The sequence below is a fragment of the Hyperolius riggenbachi genome, chromosome 4 (genome assembly GCF_040937935.1).
Source record: "Hyperolius riggenbachi isolate aHypRig1 chromosome 4, aHypRig1.pri, whole genome shotgun sequence".
NCBI lineage: Eukaryota > Metazoa > Chordata > Amphibia > Anura > Hyperoliidae > Hyperolius > Hyperolius riggenbachi.
The window spans coordinates 423204559-423228666 of record NC_090649.1 but is presented as its reverse complement, the minus strand read 5'-3'; the positions used below and the strand labels follow the sequence as shown (position 1 = coordinate 423228666).

The 24108-nt window shown below is 42.1% G+C and overlaps 1 protein-coding gene across 3 annotated transcripts in view; it reads right to left on the bottom strand.

Annotated features, from left to right (window-relative positions):
* RALGAPA2 (Ral GTPase activating protein catalytic subunit alpha 2) overlaps nt 1–24108 on the bottom strand; it is a 493961-nt gene that overhangs the window by 53822 nt on the left and 416031 nt on the right. For all 3 annotated transcript variants that reach the window (XM_068232435.1, XM_068232436.1, XM_068232437.1), the window contains one exon: nt 4692–4813. In XM_068232435.1, the coding sequence (XP_068088536.1) occupies nt 4692–4813 (122 nt within the window). The remainder of the gene's footprint in view (nt 1–4691; nt 4814–24108) is intronic.

Below are 24108 nucleotides of genomic sequence, written 5' to 3'. Positions count from 1 at the left end.
CTTTTTTTTTTTTTTTTTTTTCTCATTGAGAAAAGGGAGGCTTTTCCCTCCCCCTCCTTCCTCTATCCCCCCCCCCCCCCCCATGCAGTCCTAAATCGCCATTGAATGTAAACTAAGGGGAGTTCTTTACCCTTTCGGCTCTCAACAGCAATCGCGGCTAGCAGGCTGATCACGGAGCGGAGCTCTGTGAACCGGCAGGGATCGATCGCGCATGCGTTCCCTGCTAAACTGCAGCTCCAGGACTTGATGCCAATCAGCGTTGGCGGTCCTGGGGCTGCCACTGCGGTCACGCCCATTGGCGTGACGTGGTCGTTAGGTAGTTAAAGACAATACAGCAAAGGCCAAACAATAAATCCCTTCACCCTGTGCAAAACATAATATCAGGCCAGACCATCTTTCTTGGCCATTACAGCTATACCTTACACTAAAGGTGGCCAAACGCCATACAATTAAAAGATCTAATTTTAAACCGATTCAAAAAATATGATCGGTTGTCCTAAAAATTAAAAGCTTTTTTTTTTTCATTCGTTGATATAATTTCCCATTTTTATTCAATAAAACAAGGTTGGGAGTGTTGGATTTTTCTGATCAATTTTTATGAAAATTGAATGGTTAAGGGCTGATGGTGTAATGATTAAGGGCTCTGCCTCTGACACAGGAGACCAGGGTTCGAATCTCGGCTCTGCCTGTTCAGTAAGCCAGCACTAATTCAGTAGGAGACCTTTGGCAAGTCTCCCTTACACTGCTACTGCCAATAGAGCGCGCCCTAGTGGCTGCTGCTCTGCTCTGGCGCTTTGAGTCCGCAAGGAGAAAAGCGCAATATAAATGTTATTTGTCTTGTCTATTTGTCTTGTCTACATCAAGTAATTTTTCAGTTTTCAATTATTTATTCATGATTTGGGAATAATTGAACGTGTGTGTGGTACATTGGTCAGATTTTTGAAATGTTACAATCAATCAGAAAAATTGATTGCAATTCTTGAATTGAAAAGATATTTTAAAAAATTGTATGGTGTGTGACCACCTTATAGGGAACCCTAACCGAGAGGGATATGGCTGTTTCCTTTTAACCACTTGAAGACTGCAGTGGTAAACCCCCCTAAAGACCAGAGCAATTTTAACTATATGGGCCACTGCAGCTTTAAGGCATAGCTGCAGGCCCGTACAACTCAGCACACAAGTGATTCCCCCTCCCCTTTTCTCTCCACCAACAGAACTCTCTGTTGGTGGGGTCTGATCGCCCCCCCCGTTTGTTTTTTAAATATAAATATTTATGTTTTTTTAATAAAGTATGCTGCTTTTGTTTGTGCTGTCCCCTTGCTCCCTCCCTCCCCTCAGCCAGCCAATGATGCGATCGGCTGTCATAGGCTTCAGCCTATGAGAGCCGATCACTCTCTTGTCCCCCAAGAGGACAGCCGTGTCACACTGCTGTCCCCCGTACAGCGCTGCTGCTGATCGCAGCGCTGTACTAACAGAAATGACGGTAACAGTCTTCTGAGCGGCAACCGCCACTCGGAGACTGAAGAGGGGGCGGAGCTCCGCCCCCCCGAGCAGGAGATGCGCGCGATCTCATGCAAATCAGAGCCCCAAGACTTGACGCCAATTGGCGTTAGGCGGTCCCGGGGCTGCCGCCGTGTCCACGCCCATTGGCGTGGGGTGGTCTTTAGATAGTGAAACAATACCAGTTGCTTGGCAGTCCTGCTGATCTCTTTGGCTGCAGTAGTAGCTGAATCACACATTTGAAACAAGCGTACCGCTAATCCAGTCTGACTTCAGTCAGAGCACTTGATCTGCATGCTTGTTCAGGGGCTGTGGCTAAAAGTATTATGCTGGGAATACATGTCTCGATTCTGAGTCATTTAGATGGCTCGATAAATAATTTCCGACACATCCGATCTCCCGCCCAATTGTTTTGCCGCTTGATTCTGCATTGAGGACAATGGAAAAAGATAAGAAAAACGACCGGAAGATAAGAGAATCGCCTGCAGAATTGAGCAGGGAATCGATCGAGCAGAAGAATTGAGCGGCAAAAATCGAGCCGTGTATGCCCAGCATTAGGGACACATGACCAGCAGGAGTGTTAGGCAACTGGTATTATTTTAAAGGGAAAATCCATATCCTTCTCAGTTTAGGTTCCCTTTAAGTGTTCTACTCTCTCTGTCTATCCCAACAATTCCATGAATTCCTAATCTGGATGTCTGAGCTGCATAGCATGGTATATAATGAATAATACAGGCAGACACTCCAACACTTCCAGACGTGAATTTTCAATCCATCAAGAAAGTCTCATCCAAAGTTGTAACTTACAGCAAAGATTCATTGAGGGGAGATAGAGAAAGAATGAAAAGGTATCGTGAGAAAGGATTCATTGACCTTGTTATGGTATTGAGGTTCACAAGGAAGAAAAAACAAAACAAAACATTAATACAATTACATTTCATGACTCCCTTTTGATATTCATTAGCGGCTTCGGAAGGACAAATGTGCCCCATAAATTTTCAGGCACTTATCTTGGAAAACGTGAGATGTAGATTTGGTTCCCAAAGGGCATATTTTGGAATACTCTGAGAAAACAGAAACAATAGTCCTAGATATCTAGTTTTATATAATTGAAAGATAGTGAATAATGGCCTCAATTCACTAAGCTTTATCAAACACTTTATCGAACGTCTGATAATTTACCTCATGGGTAAAATCTAATTCTGAATTCACCAAGGGGTTATATATTTATCGAATGCTTTATTGATAAAACATCCACTAAATATATAACCCCTTAGTGAATTCAAAATCAGATTTTACCCATGAGGTAAATTGTCAAATGTTTGATAACGTGTTTGATAAAGCTTAGTGAATTGAGGCCAATGTCTTTTTTGTTAATTAGGAAAGAAAACATCTTGTATGGCCCATTTTATATCAGATCACAAAGGCATAGTTGTTGGAAGAAATAACATGTATACGGTTATGGATTCATATCGTTCGGCCGCCCGTGAGTTGGGAGCAGGGCAAACTGAAAGACTGTTCTCCCTGCTGCCGCTAAACTCCCCCGCGGCGTTCAATACTATTCCCCCTACGAGTTGTAGCAACTCGGATGGAGAGGTCATTCGGGGTTCTGAGATTGCCGGATACCTGAATTACTCTGGCATGGGGCGCGCTTCATATTGGCATTAGTGCTTTGCGGGCACCCAGCTTGGAAGTAAGCTGCTTCGACGGCTACGCCCTATCCCGTCTACAGCAGCTGACAGGAAGAAGGACCCAGAGGGATTCCTTTCCACACTACATAATGCTTGTAGGGCTTAGGTACCAAATATAAGGTTTAGATAGCTACTGTCTTCAATGCAGTATTACGCAGTGGAAAGGTATGAATGGCTTCAAGGCAGGGGGGTAACTATAAGCGAGCAGCACCTGCGACTGCAAGGGGCCCAGAATTGTGGGGGCCCAACTACTAACTTTACCTCCCTTTAAAGGGGAACTGAAGCAAGAGGTATACAGATGCTGCCATATTTATTTTCTTTTAATCAGTACCAGTTGCCTGGCAGCCCTGTTGGTCTATTTCTCTGCAGTAGTATCTGAATAACACCAGAAACAAACATGCAGCTAATCTTGTCAGATCTGACTTTAAAGTCTGAAACACTTGATCTGCTGCATGCTTGTTCAGGGGCTATAGTTAATAGTATTAGAGGCAGAGGATCGGCAGGGCTGCCAGGCAACTGGCATTGCTTAGATGGAAATAAATATGGCAGCCTCCATATCCCTCTCACTTCAGTTGTCCTTTAATACTCCAGATCAGGCGTTTTTTTGTGGCTACACATGTAATGGGTGTGAAGATCAGATGTCCACACTTGTTTTTTATCCTTATAAGATGGGCCACAAAGGCTGTGAGTGTCACCCCGGAGTGGCAAGGGAAGGTTTGTAAACATTAAAGGGGCCAAATTAAAGTTTTGCAGGGGGCCCCATGACTTCTAGTTACATTCCTAATTCAAGATATTCCACACCACTTTGTACCTAGCGTCTCTGTGTAGAAATGGCAACAGAAGTCTAAGTATAGCAAAACATACACAATTTTACAAATTTAGCCTGAATAAGAAAAAAGTTTGATCATTTCGGTGAGCAAAAGAAAATGTTTTGAAGAGCCAAATGTTTCATATGATAAAGTGAGAAATAATCAGCAAACAAGGCACCTGCCAGTTCACACACACCTCATAACTCAAAAGGTGCCCATTTCTATTAAACAATCATATTAATCAGTCAATTATGAACAATTGAATTATCAATCCTTTATTTCAAAAACTGGTTGATTGGCACGAGTTTTTTTTTTTTAATACATTTGTTTGTAAGTGGTTTTGCTATCAGGAATAGTATGGATGCTTTAATGCTGGCAATCAATTTCATTAGATCTTTTCTTTCGATTTGAATGATCTGATTGAAAATACAATAGTTCATTAAAATTGCACCATTGCAGTACAACAGTTAACTACTGTCCACCTACACTGCTAGATTATTTCCTGTAAGCGCCATGCTCTCCAGCATGGGGTAGTCCATAGAATAAAATGGCTCCTAAAGTATTATACTCTATACATTTTGCAGGTTGTTTAAAACCACAAAAAAAATTTAACATCTACCTTTGAACATGTTATTAGGTGCAAAAAGACACATTGCATAGTGATTGCTCTGTAGGAGATAATTATACTCACCCAAGCCAACCATGGAGTAGCTAGGAGTCGGAGAAAACATCTGTGCAGCGAAGTCTTCAAAAGTCATCATTTCTCTGTGATTCTGAATTATTGCTTCAAGGTACAGAGCTCTTTCCTCATAACTGGAGGGACCAGGTTAAGGAGTTTCCAGTAAAAAAGATAAGACAAATAAGCAGCAAAAGCAATCAATTCAAGAATACAGTGTAGATTAGTCCAAAACCAATGCTAAACACAATCAGACTGATAAAGTAATAATATGAAAAAGGGCAGGAAAGTAAATAAACTTCACCCAAACATTTTGGCTATGGTTATAAGATCTAGATTGTCCTTACCTGTACATCTCCAGACCTTAATTGGGTCACAGCCCACAATGCAAACTATTCATACCTGAAAAAACAAAATCCATTTTCAAATCCCTTTTTCCCATTCAACAAAATCCCATTTTCAAATTGTTTGAATGTGTCCCGGCACGGCTTCCTGTAAAATGACTACATTTATCATGTGTTGCTTCTTTGAAATTTGGGTTGTTGTGCAGCATGATGACAGTTGAATAAAGGATTCCAGGTAATTATGCACAGCAAGGTTAAAAGTTAAACAATAAGAGCAGCAGCAGTTTTTTTTTTGTTTTCAGTAGAATTAAGATGTTCTCCAATCCCACTGGCTCTTTATGATGGTCTATAAATGTCCTATGCCTCTACAGTGACAGACAGAGGTTTACTGCATGTGGCAAATCGATATCCAAGGCTAGTAAAGTAAGATTATCTTGCTAGAAAAACCTCATTTTACATAAAGAATTTTACCCTATCCTATAACATTTGTAGGCTGTTGCCTTTCAGATTATGAGGTAATGAAGACAGAGGTACAAATGGTTTTGCTCCAAACAGGCGCTCAGCTTAATTTTTTATAAAAAGTACAACTGGATACGGAACGGAAGCAGCTGAACAGCAACGGAGTGAAAACGGATCCGATCGACCGGTAATCAGTTCTAATAACGTGTATAACACACTGCATGCAGTACCAATGCATTGTGCGCACTGTGAATGGCGCATTGATTTTCCATTGCAGTGCGCTATTCTGCGTTACATTTTGTTTTAACATGCCGCTGTGAACTTAGCCTCAAGGCCAAATACTTTCTTCCCAAAGCCATGTATTTTCAATACATTCAGTTGCACCAGGCATATGCCATTCAGTTTGGTTTTAGCTCCATATGGCTTCAATCTAATGCAATAGAGACTATACCAATGCACAAAAGGCCCTTACAGGGGTTATGTCACAATTATATGAGGTATTAATGGTCAATATATCAAATATCTTTAAAGACCTCTCAGGGCATGGCAAAAAGATTTTCCAGCCTTGACCGAGGAGGACTGGGTGAACAGTGTATCTGATTATCTCAAAGTTCCTATTGCAGCTCGTCACAAACTCGGTGCTCTAAAATACCCTTATTAGGACCCTCCTTAACCTCAATTAAGATTGTCGGAAAAGAGTGTAGCCATCTCCAACGCCTGCTGGCATTGTGGTTCTGCTGGAGCTGGTTTCTTGCATATGTTTCGGGAGTGTCCTGAGCTTAGCCTCTACTGGTCCCAGGTACAGGTCCGTTTCTAGGGCCGTGTGGGCGCCCTGAGCGCTAAAGGAGTGGGGGTGCTGTAATGGAGGGAAGAGTCAGCCACGGGGAGGTCAGCCCGACCTCTCCCTCCCTTCCTCTCCGCGGGCCGCCCTCCGTGCTCCCCCCTCCGAGTGTGATTGCAGAGTGAGCGCAGGGAAGCACTGTATACAGACAGCATCTCACCTGCCTGCGTTCCAATCGCTGCTGGTCTCCTCCTCTGCCTAGCCGCTGATACACACACTGCTTCCGGCTAAACAGGAAGCAGTGTGTGTATCAGCGGCTAGGTAGACTCTCCCCTCCATTATGGGGGGGCGGGTACCTAACTATACTGGGGGGCAGCTACCTATCTACCCTATACTGGGGGGCACCTACCTAATCTAACACTGGGGGGCACCTACCTAATCTAACCTATACTGGGGGGCAACTACCTATCTAACCTATAGTGGGGGCACCTACCTAATCTAACCACACTGGGGGGCACCTACCCAATCTAACCTATACTGGAGGGCAGCTACCTATCTAACCTATACTGGAGGGCAGCTACCTAATCTAACCTATACCGAGGGGCAGCTACCTAATCTAACCAATACTGGGGGGCACCTACCTAATCTAACCTATACTGGGGGGCAGCTACCTATCTAACCTATACTGGGGGGACCTACCTAATCTAACCTATACTTGGGGGAACCTACCTAATATAACCTATACTGGGGGGACGCTACCTATCTAACCTATACTGGGGGGACGCTACCTATCTAACCTATACTGGGGGGCAGCTACCAATCTAACCTATACTGGGGGGCACCTACCTATCTAACCTGTATTGGGGGCACCTACCTACCTAGCTAGCTAGCCTATACTGGTGGCAACTATACTGGCTACCTGTATTGGAGGCACCTACCTAACTAACCTATACTGAGGGCACCTACCTATCTAACCTATGCTGGGGGCAACTATTCTGACTCCCTATATTAGAGGCACCCACCTAGCTAACCTGTACTGGGGGCACCTACCTATCGAACCTATACCGGGGGCACCTGCCTATCTAACCTATACTGGGGGCAACTATACCGGCTACCTATACTGGAGGCACCTACATGGCTAACCTATACTGGGGCAACTATACTTGGGCACCTATGCCTGGCTACCTATACTGGGGGGGATCTATAGCTGGCTACCTATACTGAGTGCAACTAGACCTGGCTAACCTATACTGCGGGCACGTATACCTGGCTCCGCGGGGGGGCGCACTTTTTACACCCTTGCCCTGGGTGCATTTTAGCCTAGAAACTGCTCTGCCCAGGTACAAGGAAATACAATGCACAGTGATGTTAAACCACCCAAGAAAAGGGGGGCAATCCAGTAGCAAAAGTTACAGGAGTAACCTGCCAGAAAATGATAGAATTACGAGTGTTTAAAAATGTTTCAGTCGTATGGAAAGCAGGAAAGTTCTAACCTACATGTTTAGAAAGGGACTCTATGAAGTGATAAGCTTATATTTAACATTGTTTCAAAACTGGACAACATCTAAACAAGTGTTTTGTTTCCTTTGGAAAAGGCATTAAAATAACAAGTGTACAATGTATGGATGTCATTGTATGCAGAGAATAAAGCAGCTGCCAAGCTGAATTTATTAAAGGCCTGCTTGCTGCTTGTTAATTTGTAGTCACTAAAATACCAACTAGAATTCTACTGTGGCCATTACAGGCTAAACTCTTCGAGACGTCCATTTAATGAATAAGCTTGAAGCCTTCTATGGAGAGGAGACACGCGCCTGCACCCAATTCTAAAGGGAACGAATCATGCTATTCACAGTTCATTACAAGCATGCCTATTCTGCAGAGCGCTTAGCTGTTGCCAGGGCTGCGAGCTGCACACTGCCACAGCAAGCCTCTGGTCCTGCTAACAGCAGGATACGAGGCCTGAGTGGCCGTCTGGCGGGCAAACACTCTGACACTAAGCTGGCACGTGCTGGAACAGCAGGAGGAGGCTACTGCGTGACAAATTACTGAAAGAACAGAGCTAAACTTATGTCAGGAAGCCACCTGAGCCTGATAACCTCTATGGTCCCTGCCACCGCCCTACAATTCACCGGTCACTCATGTCTCTGTGAGCTTATCCACTTTAATGAAGATGCAGTTGTCCTCCTGCCTTTCATGTGCTGCTGCCTAATTATCAGGGTTACCAATAAAGCTAATAAGTTTACTTTTTATAATCTGTTTATTGTTCTGTTATTTGATGAAATGAAATGTGAAATATATGAAAGATATTTAGTTGTAAAATTTTAAAGCCACCTATTTGTCGTCATTGCAAAGTAGTTGTAATGACAGCCTATCATGGCTCAGACTAACTGCGAGGAGGATGGTGGTGGCAGGAAAGTGTACTGGTTAAGGGCTCTTTCTGTTCTGTAAGCCAGCACCTATTCAGTAGGAGACCTTGGGCAAGACTCCCTAACACTGCTACTGCCTATAGAGTTCATGCCAGTGGCATCAGCTCTGGCCCTTTGAGTTCGTCAGGAGTAAAGCGAGATATAGATGTTGTCTTTTGGTAATGATCCAGCAGTTAAATATCACGCATTTTGTCTTTTTTTACACTGTAAATCACAATTCTGATTTTCACTGGATGCTAGCAACACAAGAAGAAAAATGTAGGAAAAACGTAGCATGCAGGACTTTTTTTTAATCACACCAAAAATTAAATTCGGAATCGCATGTTAAAATGCATCAAAATCAGAAACTGGAATTGCATGTAGTGTAAAAGAGCCCTTTATTTTTCAAAATTGGCAACTATAGAAAAAATGAGAAGTAAAAAACAAAAACAAGCATTCTTTTTTGCATAATTCATATAAAATAACTTTCTGTGAAATCCACTGAAAAACTGCACCTGACTTGTGCTTTAGTAATATGTTTAATTCAGTCAATATTTTTTTCTTCATCATCTCATCACTTGTCCATCAGCACTCTAGTAAAGGACAGTAAGCAGGCTGCTTTTACAGTGATGTGGGGCCATAGCACACGCCAGGGGTTTTCTTTTCATTCCTGTGTTAGTGCACCCACCTCACTGCCATCAATGTGGTGTGGCTGACACTTTCCCAGATGTTGATATAAGGCAAGGTCTTTGCATAGCAGCCTGTCTCAAGTACCTGATGTGCAAGACTGACAAGTCTTGCTTGAGCTATAAGTCTCACCCTTGAAGACAAATTCATCACTAAACCAATGCTGGTGCTTATTACCTTGCACTTCACAGCCATGCCATCAATACTAATGTGAGTAAACAGAGTTCTCACATGTGACGGACTGCTGGTGTGGCAGGGAGGCCGTATCAGTCTTTGAAACAGGAAGTGTGGCGCCATAACACCAACACAGGTAGATAAAAACCTTCTATTGCAAAAATAAAAATCATCACTCTGCTTTGTAATCAAAAATAAGGTGCCTGAACTAAAGCCATGTATGCAGCACAGTACAGGACTTCCCAGGAAAGAGAACAGAGAAGTGTCCATGGTGCTGAAAGTAACTGGTTATAAGCCTGGCACAGCCTACTGCTTGCATGCACTCTATTCCACATGTAAAACAGAAGGATTCATATGCAATAGAGCTACCAATGTAACAAAGATGATCCCAATGCAGAGCTCCCATGAGTCTGCATAATAATAAACTGAGCATATGATAACTGTATCCATAAAACTTGTTTTCATTAAAAGTTCACATAAAAAATAGAAATAGTTCCAGAGTTGCAGCTATTTCCTTGTGTTTTGTGAAATTAGTTTTTGTTCTGAGCCATACTGTTATCCCCTGAATCAATCCCTGATCCTATTACATCCTAATATTCTCTAAATGACCCCCCCCCCCCCTCCACACCCGCAGGTACTGGGGCCTTGTGGCTAACAGTAGCCAGAGAGGAGTTTCTCTATTCACTATACTGTCCCAGTGTGGTTCTTTACTGAAAACGGACCCCCCAATTGGGGTTAATGGAAAAGTCGTTAAAAATGTCAAGTCTCTCCCTGCATCAGCTATGGTCAAATGACTTTGTGGTGGCTTTTACGGACATAATCATACTTGTCTATTCAATGCATGCATTTTGCTACATTACCATTATTTTAAGTAGAATCATATCTATGTGGCTAATTCACACACACATTCATAACAGGCTGAATGGCGGCTAAATTGTTAGTGCTTTGATCTTGCAACACTGAGGACAAGGAATTGACAAGTGCCTCTCGTGTTTGTATGAATTTGCTCTGGGTGTTCTTCCTGAAATCCAGAATTATAGTTTAGTCAATATTCTTCTTCATTCATAACAGTAGCCAGTACTGCTGAGCTAGTCAGGCTGCCTAGCTATAGCTTTATGACAAGAGAGGCATGTGGTGACCCACTACAGGATCCCCTTAAACACTGCCTGCCTTCACTTCCAGCCTCTGCTCTGCTATACAATCTGCTCTGTTAATATTACTACCAACTTTTCTCCAAGAATGGATTACCGGTACTTACAGATGGCCATGCCAGTTCTGGAGCTCTCCTCCATATTCCACATCCCAAGTGCTGCTGGAAACTTGTAATTCTGCAACACAGCTTACTAGACTGAGCCCCTGTCCTCAGTGTAGAAGGAGCTGTAGATCTGTACCCGCCCTGATCAGTATGCTCATTATGATAAAACTACTGTAGTAAAGCTTTAACAGGGCACACAAAAAGATCAGATTGACCCGAGAGGGATCTGATGGTCAAATCTGGTGGCCATCTATAAGTGCATGGCCACTTTAAGTGTTATGTTAACAATGAAAAAAATGTTAAATGACACATTAATAACTATATACTTTTAGGCAACCAGTGGAAATGGTCTCTAACAGCTAACAAGCTGCAAGCAGAGGAAATAGAAATGTTAAAAGACTGTATCATGTTTTCAACACTTGTATACGAAACATATCAGTGGCTCCATTTTTTGGCCTGGACCAAAACCGGAGCATTGGATACCAAAGTTAAAAATAGTGCCGGTCTTCACACACACTTCAAAAACGGACCCATGGGCGATCCGTGTTGAAAAACTGAACTGAGAGTCCAGATTTGCAGGTTTTTCATGGACCCCGGATACACAGAAGGGTAGTAAAAGGAATGCAAAAACGAATCTCCCTCTACACAGACAGCTTTGGACACAAAAACAGATACATTTCCCAGTGTCCCAGCCCTGTCCATGGGTGGGGGCCACCGAGCTGGAGGGAGTTACAGCCAGTAAGGGGGGCAGTGGGCATTCCCGCTCCCCCTTCAGCTATGTCCGCTTTAGCTAAGTAATAATGAGCGAGTGATCGGGGAAGCAATTACCTTTCCGTCCTCTGCTTGCTGCGTGACTTCCTGCAATATTGGCCACTAGAGGGCAGCATTGCTGGAAGTCACGAGGACGGAAGGTAATTGCTTCCCCGCTCGCTCATTATTACTTTTGCTATAGCGTACATAGCTGGAGGGGGAGCGGGGACCCAGTTAAGGGACCCCCTTTCCCCGCCACCCCCCTTCCTGGCTGCTACCCCCTCCAGTTTAGCGGCTGCCACCCCACCCACGGCCAGGGCTGAGGACACGGACTGGAAACGTATGCTGCAAAAGGGCAGCATTTTGACAATCGGATCCGTTTGTGTTCTGTTTTTTTAAACCAGATCTGGATCTGCAGGATTGCGTTCCACAAATGGACATGTGTGGACCGAGCCTTACTCTCGATTAAGTAATATCTTGATGTTAGGTTACACAGGAGCTGTCTTTTAAGTCAACCCTAAAATGACTCATAAGAGAACACATTTTCCTCTAACTATAAAATACATATCTCGATCTTTTAAATATAACAGACATATGTTGTTCTATGCTGACACCACGCCAAGAGTTCAAATAGTCAAGTCTAAAGAAAGAGGCACACTTCAGAACATTATTAATGCACATCTTTCAGGAAGTACAATGAAGTCATAGAAAACAAATGTTTCTTTCATAAGCTGCTTAAGTTAAATATTGTTTCAATCCTCCTTAGCATCTGCCACTCAAAGATTTTGTCTCTCTCTCTCTCAAAAAAAAAATGCCTCAGCAGCATCATTTATCAATGGGGGTTAGTGAGGCAGTGTGGCTGAAACAGGGCCATTAGGGGGAAGGCGGAGGGGGGACCTTTGTGCGGCTGCGAGTCATTCAGCTGTGCGCAATCAAAGGAATTCTATGATACCCAGTTTCTGCCTCCGCAACAATAACCTGAATTAAAATGTTTCTGCTGAAAGGGACTTCAAAAAAAGAAAAAAAAAGAGGCGCTTCTATTTATTTTAAACTTCATTATTATGTCTTCCCTTCCCCTTGTCTTGGAGTGGAGAGGGCGACATTAAAATTCTTCTTTTGCATTGCCACGGCCTGGTTTTATTAAAATAATTTACATGTGAAAATGGAATATTCTTCGACACATCACAACATAATGATGACAGGGGGCATAGATGGCGGCAGAAAGACAAACATTAATCGCCAGATGCAAATTTATTGTAATACACACCTGTTAGATGCTACAGACAACGGCGGCATAACAAGGGATGGATGGAAAAGGGAATCAAATTATTTTGTCTTATTGGAAGCTGAACAATCAGAGGGAGGCACGAGAGACATCTAACAAAGCTGCACTGCGAAATTTCAAAGGGTCCGAGGGAGTGAAGAGGAGAACGCACCTGACATTCCAATCATTTATAAGTGCTGTTTTAGAATGGAATGGTCGAGGCCTGTAAACTTGGCCCAGTTACTGCCCCATGCAACTTGACTGTCATAGCAACAACCACAGAAACCCTGACTTAGCTGAAAACAATGGCCTCAATTCACTAAACTTATCTCCTGTCTTTAATAACTCTTCTAGAGTTGTTACCATGGTGATAAGGCATGTAGTATTCAGGAATCATTTTACCTCAGGCAAGCCTAAAGTGAACTCTTCTGTCTTTAAATTAACTCTCCAATCCTTAAAATAACTCCAGAGTTAAAGACAAGCTGTTAATTAGCTGCATGTGAAAATAACTACAGAGGAGGTAAATTAACTACAGAGGAGGTAACTTAACTACAGGAGAGGTAACTTAAGGAATGAAGAGGTAAGATAACTCTCTCACGTGTGGAGGTAAGTTTTCTCTTGCCTTATCTCCAGCATGATCTTAGTGAATTGAGGCCAATATGTATTAGGCCTGAGACAAACTGTGAGCACTTTCTGAGTTATTTTCTGACCATCAGCGTTGTTTGAGCGATTTAAAAAAGAAAGCTCACATTGACTTGCGATTGCGGTAATTTTACAGCGATTGTAATGCAAGTCAATGGGCAGAACATGGGCACTTGAAGGTAGGAAAACACTAGGCAGAATCGCATGAGTTTCCCCCATAGCAAATAGTGGAAAACGCATATGTGATTCTGCCTAGTGTGTTCCTACCCTTAGGAAGGTGGCCATGTTAGTAATGATGAATCCTCTTTTATTACTTTTACTTGCTATATTTTCTACAGCCTTACTTACTTAATTGGACTACTTATTAAGGCAGACCTAAACCCAAGACTGCCTCTCTGCTCTAAAAGATAAGCAACAGCATAATGACCTTTACAGAAAAACATTTCCTTGTAACATCTTATAGAGCACCTTCATAGATACTGCAGTGTAGTTACTTCCCGCTTTGCTGGACACACATACAGAGTTAAACTCTCGTGTTCACATATAGGCTGTTTGAATGGCACACCGCGGCATAATTCAGAGATGACAGCTCAAATTACAGAGGCTCATTACTAGCAGACAAGGGAGAATTAGACAGGCTGTTACCGATAAATACAAACGCTGGGTTTCTCTTTGTTTTCCTTCTGTGTTGTGGAAGAGTTTAGGTTCTCTTTAACTCAGAATTATGTGTGTTTACAGCACTCATTCAGTACTACCTCACCCAATAGTTATTATTAGTTTATTTTTGCTGTACACTATCTTCTTTTGCACTTTATGATATCCAATTCAATTATTTTATCAAGTGCATCCCATTTTTGGTTATACTTTATATAATGGTGCCCATACACGATACAATAAAAACGTTTGATTTTCCAGTTTTTTCGATCTAAATGATTGAATCTAATGAAAGTAGAAAAAAAAAATTTCGATTAAGAAATTCGAACGATTATCCAGTTTTTTTAAAAAAAAAAAAAAATCTGATTGGACATGCTTGAAAAATCTTTATATTCGATCTAGCGGAAAAATCGAACTAAATTATCTAATCGAAAAAAAATGAAAAATTGTACCATGTATGGCCACCTTTAGAAATATTTATATTAATTCAAGAAAGTGACAAGTGAAAGAATTATTTGTATTATTAATTGCATCCTGTAATTACCATCATGCACCCCAGTACTTATGTGCGCTATTTTTAAACCATGTGCTGCAATGTTTTTATCGTTTTTGTTTTGTGAATAAACATACTGTGGTTTGTGCTGACAGCATATATCTGCTTCTTCCTTTTTTACAGATAGGGCTAGTGGCGATCCCATAACACTGAGGCCGTTTCACACTGGAAACCGGTGTTATGGGAGCGCTGTGGTGCGATGAGCCTTTGGGTATCACCGCGGTAATTTCCCTTCTGGCTGCAGGCCATAAATTTGAAAGAATATGCTACCGCGCATCTACATCGCAACGCAGAAAATGTTAAAAACCCTGCACCTCCATAGACTTACATGACTTCCGGTTGTGGCGCAAGCTTCCGGACAATGCGCTGTTGCTTTTACGGCAAACCGGGCACTTCCGGCGCATCGCGCCAAGTATGAAATGCTCCATAGATTTTCATTGGTGTAGCTTTACCTTGCGGCAAAAAAGGGTAACAATGCGCTAGTGTGAAAGGGGCATGAATAAAAAAAAAATTCACCCAGAATACACTTTTAGGCTGCTTACACACTAAGACGTTACAGGCGCACGTTAGTGCGCCTGTAACGCTCCCCCAACGCACAGCAATGTAACACAAGTGGGCTGTTCACACAGCCCACGTTGCGTTACATGTAACGCTGCACGTTCTCCGGAAAGTGCAGCATGCTACGGCGTTGGAGCGGCTATAGCCGCGTTAGACTGTTTGCACATGCGCAGTGGGGGGCGGAGAGGAGGCGGGGAGAGCCAGCTACAGTAGCCGCGCACATGGCTACTTAATATTCACTGCACTGGCGGCTGCTGATTGGCCGGCGGGACCACGTGATGCGGAGTGTCTCGCTCCGCATCACGTGGTCCCGCTGGCCAATCAGCGCCACTCTGGGAGACATTATAGGAATCGAGCCGCCTGACGCGGCTCACTCTACCGTCCTCACTTGCAGCACCATACGTTGTGTTAGGTGCACATTATGCGACCTTAACGTAGCACCTAACGCAACGTCTTGGTGTGCAAGTAGCCTAACAGTAGAAAGTTGTTACTAAGTGTCAGCAGAGTGCAGGAACATGGAAATGTTCTCAGGTTGGGATTGCCATTAACCTCTATGACCTGGTTCTAGAGGTTAATGTAAGAGAAATGTTATGTAGATATTTGCCCATCCTTTAATTTTGAGTTTTAAAAAAAATCCTTCTTTCTGAAACAAGTACAAAATCTTAAGAATGTGACACATTAATCAAAACACATCATCTTCAAAATGGAAAAAATGTATAGACTGCTCCCCTTTCCAGCTGAACACATTCTTTGTGAAATGTAATACTGCATATCAGATAGTAAGTGGTAATATGGGATTACATGTCCAGGAAAAGTTTTGGGGATTTTTCAGCCACAAGGAACAATAAAGCTATGCATGGATTGAAGACGAGCTGTAACGCTTCACAGATTAACAGTTTAAGATTTTGGAAAATTCTGGACACAAAATCAAACATGCTGTTTTATAATAAATGGCTAAAATACAGAGAGCTTGGTTTCCTCCACACTAGTATATCAGATGAAGCTCTAACTTCAGAACTTGTTGGTCTACGTTCAAAGTGGACAGGTCCTAGTATCAGAAACTGTGAACTAAGACTAGCAGCTCATGAAAGATTATCTAATGGCATAAAAGGGCATAGAAGCTCTTACAGAAGCAAAATTGGGCTACGCATGTTTTACTCTAATACTGTCGACAGCCAAGGAATCGACTCCTGATCAAATCCTATTGTGGCATATGTGTTAGGGCCATTCCCTCTGCACAAAAAGCAAAACAAAATAAAACTGCATTTTCCGCAAGACAGGAAAATGTTAAGTCGGACTGTGAGGGCATCCTATGCTATTAACCTCCAAAGCGGTAATCCCGAGTCAGGCTCGGGGTGGAAATTCACAGCTCAGAGAGATAACCCCAAGCTGGATCCATGGGAGTTGAATAATGTACAGGTAGTTTTTTTTTTTTTTTTTTTATTTAAACACAGATTTGCCTTGAAAAAGGAAAAATAAAAATAAAACATAACTTTTAATGAAAGATCAAAGATAAAAACGTAGTAGTGCTGCTAACACATACTAGTTTCGTGACAAAACAGTGGAAGGTGATACTAATGAATGGTATTATCCTCATTTTACACTGCAAGGGCTAAATTCACTCTTCTCACTGCTCTGATACATAACAAAATACACCCCCCTTTATTAACAACCCAACATGTTTTGGTCCCTCTATAAATGGGGATCTTCCTCAGGGGAAAAAAAGTGCTAAACGTAAAACATTGTAAATTATTACAAGTAACAGTGTGATAGCACAGGGGTAGGGAACCAAAGGTTCGGGAGCCAGATGTGGCACTTTTGATGGCTGCATCTGGCTCACAGACAAATCAGTAGGGGTCGATTCACTAAGCTACACTGCTCAAGCAGCGCAGATTAGTGTGGGAGTGCAAGTAAAATTTTCAAAGTAGTTCATGCTACTACTATAGCATGCACTACTAACTTACTTGTGCTCCTCCCAAAACGAACAGCTGCTCCAATTGTCCCACTCTGGACCCCTTCAGGTCCAGTGGCTTTGTAGGACGAGATCCCTGCACTTTGATTGGCCCAATAGGCTGTATGTCACTTGACAGGCAGCCTATTGGGCCAAAGTGCAGGGATCTCGTCCTACAAAGTGAATCAACCCCCAAGTCACCTAGCTAATTGTACAATCTGTTAGTCGGTATTTCTCCTGTCTGGCTCTCGGGGAAATTGCCAACATTGATGAAACCCAAGCGAAGCTGAAGACGTGACTGACACTTCCGCTGCCCGGCAGATCAACTGTATACACATCACCATGGAAACAGAAACGTGAGTCCTACTGTCCCAGTTTGAAACATATTGCATGGCTCTCACGGAATTACATTTTAAAATATGTGGTGTTTATGGCTCTCTCAGCCAAGAAGGTTCCGGACCCCTGTGATAGCATGTTGGCCTAAGCACCAGCCACTGCAGCCGCAGATCTATCTATTGGTATTATGTTTAGGGTCTTAAATCCTGTAAAAAATTGCACGGCTTTCACACCCTGAAATATGGAAATAATCATAATGCCAGGGAGGTTAATAGGATGCATTCACATTGTCAATCGGAACATGAACGCAATGCACACAGACTGGCCTGCCAATGTAAAGTTCTGACCTGCTGCATTTTTACACAAACCTTTTGTGATTGCAGCACAAATCGGACACAATAGAAGCTTATTGTCCATTCCCCCAAGGATGTCCCGTGGATGTTCATTGCCACCACTGCCAGTAGGCCCACTGCAGGGGATCGGAGACCAGTAGACGCATAGGTGTTACTCATTGGTTTGAAGAAAATAAAAACAATGGGAATCCTGATGCAACAGGAAAATTCTCATTGGTTCATGTTGGACCAATGAGAATCCTCCCTGTTGCTTTTTTTTTTTTTTTATAATTCAACAAGGGCGCCCCATACTGGACAAGTGGATGGATGGAAATGCAAATGCAGCAGGTGGAAACAGTAAGGGCCTGTTTCCACTACACACAGATTCTGGGTGCAGAAAAACGGACTCCAATGAATGCCTATGGGCCGGTTTCCACTAAACGCAATTTTTCTGATGCAGATTTCCCATAGGCATTCATTGGAGTCAGTTTTCTGCATCCAGAATCTGCGGGTAGTGGAAACAGGCCCTTAGTAAGGTTAACTGACCGGATGTGCTTATAGCACCTCATCAGCATCATGCGTTACAGTGCAAACGGGCCCTTAATGTTTGACTGTTGTATATGTGTATAGCTTGCAAGCCGTAATCATCTTTCTTAAAGAAAACCTGAACTGAACATTAAAAGTCAAAAATACATACACAAGTCATACTTACCTCCTGTGCAGTCTACTCCTCAATCTCTTTCCCCTGTCCTGTGTCCCTTTTGTCCGCTGTGATCAAGTGAATTCTCTGTCCTCCATTTTGAAAATGGCCATTACTCCATAACCGCTTTCTGGTCAGCACACTGTTAAACTGTAATATCACCCACTTGAGCCATAGGGAAACATGGACATTACCTGGCACATCAGTTGTCCTCTCAGCTATAACTGACAGCAACTGATATATAACTGACAGCAACTGATATTTCAGTTCTGACGAAATGTTGTCAGAACTGGAAGGGATCGTTGTCAGAACAAAATGGTGAGCTTCTGAGAGGAACTGATGGCAAGGCAACTATGTAATATTAAATTGAAGTTACCTTATGTGTTTATTTTAAATAATTTTACTCAGTTTCGGTTCCCTTTAATGTATAACACAAAACAACCGCTCACAACAAGGACAAAAATCATGTGTGTTAAGAGAGCACAGTGACTGTTCTGTGCTATGCAGACTAACACCAAGTGCAGAATGCCAAAATTGTTGTGTCCAAAAATCACCATACATGCTTTGTAGTCCACAAAAGACATGTCTGACAAATGAATGCCTTTTCATGCCCAGTAATTATCATGCCCACATCCATTCACAGTAAACCTTGTGTAGAGACAATATGGAAGTACAATAAAAAGGGGAGAATGTGACAGAAAGCAGAGGTGGACCTCAGGTGACCCCCATGTAATGCACGGAACTACTTCACTAAACAGAATTAACATAAAAGGATGAAAATGACAAACAAGTACCAATGCGCAGACATTAAAAGAATATGTCATCCTCAAGCTTTATTTACTACAATGTAAAAAAAAAATGCTGGCTAAACGCAGCAAGCCATTAGTAGCGCAATTAACAAATTACAATCTTTAATGGCAAATACAAAAAAAAGATGAAAATGGCTATGCGATATAATTTCTGTGCAGGTCATGTCAAAATCATGCTGGAAAAAACAAGTAGGCCGGAATCTTAAGCATACAAAAGTAGGGACAGGGATTACAAAGCAAACTTGTCTCTAATGTAAAGAATGTAATGTAATGTAAAGAAGTCCCAATATCACCCTTGAAATAAGCCATACACAGATAGATTGTGGACCTAGTTGGCAAAATATGAATTATTCCACAACAAAAAAAATCAGAGTGTAGCAATCCATGAATCCACATACCAGACTGTACCACTCAATCAAAATCAGATTCCTATCACCTTTCTACCACTAAAGCCCCATCTACACCATACAATTTTTTGCCCGATTCGATTCATTGATTCGATTCAATTCGATTTGCCATTGCAAAAATTGAACTGAATCGAATCCCAATCAGACATGTGGGTTGGATCAAATCGAATCAATGAATCAAATTGAACAAAAAATTGTATGGTGTAGATGGGGCTTTAATTAGTTAATGTAATACAAAATGGTGCAGCAGTCAGAGAAATAGAATGCTACCTTTACTTGTATGGCAGCACGGTGGTGTAGTGGTTAGCGCTCTTGCCTTGCAGTGCTGGGTCCCCGGTTTGAATCCCAGCCAGGTCAACATCTGCAAGGAGTATATATGTTCTCCCCATGTCTGTGTGGGTTTCCTCCGGACACTCCAGTAACCTCCCACATCCCAAAAACATACAGATAAGTGAATTGTCTTCCCCCTAAATTGGCCTTAATCTACGATGCATACACTACATGATACATGCATAGACATAAGACTATGGTAGGGATTAGATTGTGAGCCCCTCTGAGGGACAGTTAAGTGACAAGATAATTACTCTGTACAGCGCTGCGTAATATGTCGGTGCTATATAAATACTAAATAATAATAACAACAACAATTGCTAGGAACACGCAGGCCTCTTTCACAATTTGGGGGCAGATATGCACACTTGTTGGTCCGTCCTGCTGACCACGAGCGCCTTTTAGGTGCAATTAAAGGACCACTATCGTAAAAATCGTAACATTTAAAGTACATGTAAACATATACAAATAAAAAGTACATTTCTTACAGAGTAAAATGAGCCATAAATGACTTTTCTCCTATGTTGCTGTGACTTACAGTAGGTAGTAGAAATCTGACAGAATTAACAGGTTTTAGACCAGCTCATCTTCTCATGGGGGATTCTCAGTGTTTTCTTTATTTTCAAAAGCACTTAGTGAATGGCAGTTGCTTCATTCAACTGCCAAAAAAGTGTGCAGCGAGCAGGGAAGCTGGCCAGCATCATTGTATAAATATTTTTCAGGGAATGTCTTTATAAAGAATAAAGGCTTTGCTGAGAATCCCCTATGCAAAGATGGACTAGCCCAAAACCTGTCGGTAATGTCAGCTTTCTACCTCTTCTACCTACTGTAAGTGACAGCAACATAGGAGAAAAGTAATTTAGGTCTCATTTTACTCTGGAAGAAACATTCTTATTTATATGTGTTTACATATATTTTAAATTGTACACTTTTTTGTGATAGTGGTCCTTTAAGGTGCAGACAAACGGCATTGTTTGTTACCCCATGCATCATCATTTGGCATGCGCTGGCATGACCACCCAAAAGTCTGCAACATCTGAGCATGGCTGTACTCTGAATTAATTAAGTTCATGAATAAACTTAAAAAATTGTGAAACTGTACAAACAAGGCAGGCGGAGAGTAGTCAAAACCCAGCCAGACGTTGGTGCAGGCGGCAGACAGAGAGTAATCAAAATCCATGCAGAGGTCAGTGCAGGTGGCAGGGAGAGAGTTATCAAAATCCAGGCAGATGTCGGTGCAGGTGGCAGGGAGAGAGTAGTCAAAATCCAGGCAGACGTCGGTGCAGGAGGCAACATGTATATACATATCTACATGTATATACATGTCTACAGATGTATACAGTGGTGTGAAAAACTATTTGCCCCCTTCCTGATTTCTTATTCTTTTGCATGTTTGTCACACTTAAATGTTTCTGCTCATCAAAAACCGTTAACTATTAGTCAAAGATAACATAATTGAACACAAAATGCAGTTTTAAATGATGGTTTTTTATTATTTAGTGAGAAAAAAAAACTCCAAATCTACATGGCCCTGTGTGAAAAAGTTATTGCCCCCCTTGTTAAAAAATAACTTAACTGTGGTTTATCACACCTGAGTTCAATTTCTGTAGTCACCCCCAGGCCTGATTACTGTCACACCTGTTTCAATCAAGAAATCACTTAAATAGGAGCTATCTGACACAGAGAAATAGACCAAAAGCACCTCAAAAGCTAGACATCATGCCAAGATCCAAAGAAATTCAGGAACAAATGAGAACAAAGTACTGAAATTGAGATCTATCAGTCTGGTAAAGGTTATAAAGCCATTTCTAAAGCTTTGGGACTCCAGCGAACCACAGTGAGAGCCATTATCCACAAATGGCAAAAACATGGAACAGGGATGAACCTTCCCAGGAGTGGCTGGCCTAACAAAATTACCCCAAGAGCGCAGAGAAAACTCATCCGAGAGGCCACAAAAGACCCCAGGACTACATCTAAAGAACTGCAGGCCTCACTTGCCTCAATTAAGGTCATTGTTCATGACTCCACCATAAGAAAGAGACTGGGCAAAAACGGTCTGCATGGCAGATATCCAAGGCGCAAACCACTTTTAAGCAAAAAGAGCATTAAGGCTCGTCTCAATTTTGCTAAAAAAACATCTCAATGATTGGCAAGACTTTTGGGAAAATACCTTGTGGACCGACGAGACAAAAGTTGAACTTTTTGGAAGGTGCGTGTCCCGTTACATCTGGCGTAGAAGTAACACAGCATTTCAGCAAAAGAACATCATACCAACAGTAAAATATGGTGGTGGTGGTAGTGTGATATTCTGGGGTTGTTTTGCTGCTTCAGGACCTGGAAGGCTTGCTGTGATAGATGGAACCATGAATTCTACTGTCTACCAAAAAATCCTGAAGGAGAATGTCCGGCCATCTGTTTGTCAACTCAAGCTGAAGCGATCTTGGGTGCTGCAGCAGGACAATGACCCAAAACACACCAGCAAATCCACCTCTAAATGGCTGAAGAAAAACAAAATGAAGACTTTGGAGTGGCCTAGTCAAAGTCCTGACCTGAATCCTATTGAGATGTTGTGGCATGACCTTAAAAAGGCGGTTCATGCTAGAAAACCCTCAAATAAAGCTGAATTACAACAATTCTGCAAAGATGAGTGGGCCAAAATTCCTCCAGAGCACTGTAAAAGACTCGTTGCAAGTTATCGCAAACGCTTGATTGCAGTTATTGCTGCTAAGGGTGGCCCAGCCAGTTATCAGGTTCAGGGAGCAATTTCTTTTTCACACAGGGCCATGTAGGTTTTGAGTTATTTTTCTCACTAAATAATAAAAACCATCATTTAAAACTGCATTTTGTGTTCAATTATGTTATCTTTGACTAATAGTTAACGGTTTTTGATGAGCAGAAACATTTAAGTGTGACAAACATGCAAAAGAATAAGAAATCAGGAAGGGGGCAAATAGTTTTTCACACCACTGTACATAAAATGCATGCATATACATAATACAAACTATAAACAAAAAAAATTATCGTCCTCTTTAAATTTAGCCCCGCCCCCTGCCGACGTCACACCGCTACAGCCGCACTGATTGGCCGCCGGAACCTCGACCTGAGCTCGGGCTTACTGCTCGCAGCTTTTTTTTCTGCCCCGAGCTCAGGTCGGGGTTACCGCCAGGAAGGTTAAGAATGTCCCATGAGGAGATGGACTATTCTGAAATCTGTTTTGTCATCTTTTCACTACCTACTGTAAGTGACGACAACAACAAAGGAAAAAAAAAACAATAGTGCATTTTACTCTGGGGAAAAATGTACATTATGTACGTATATATTTTAATTTACACAATTTTTTGCAATTGTGGTCCTTTAAGATAAGAAATGACTTAGAAAACAAACAAACATAAAACGCACCAATTCTCTATTTTATTTCTCTTTAAAGAAAACAAACACCTCAGCCATCTTAAAAAATGAAACTTTTGATCTGTGAAATGAATCGGAGTAACTTGTGATAGCTGTACACTTGTACAATAGCAGCATGCCAGCTTCTGAGTGAGCATCCGCAAATTGGGGGTCTGGAGAGTACAGGGAGCAATCAATGGCTGAACGTGATCCATCTTCTCATTTTGTCTGAAAGGCCTCATACAAAGCTCAAGTCACTCTCTCCATCAAGTAAGAACAGGCGTGCGTGCTTTCTGTCTCAAATTCTCAAGCCCGTAACACAAATGACCGCATTATCGTCACATGAAGCTGGCCAGCTGTGCCTCATACAGCAAGCTCTCAAATCAAAACTCCACAGTCAACAGCACAAAATCCAATAGAAATAAAAGTAGGAGAACCAATGGAAACTCAATAATCAATTACTGGGTATTCAGTGCAAGGGAGAAGACCTTTTAAACAATGATTCAAACAGGAAGGTAGTAAATTCATTGTGCCGTGTAATGTTCATTAACTGACGCGTACAAGAGGTCTTCGGAGACTCTGAAAGGCCGTTCGCACATAGCTCTGTTAGTGAAGAGAGCAGTCCTGTACATTATGACATGTCTGCAACCTGAC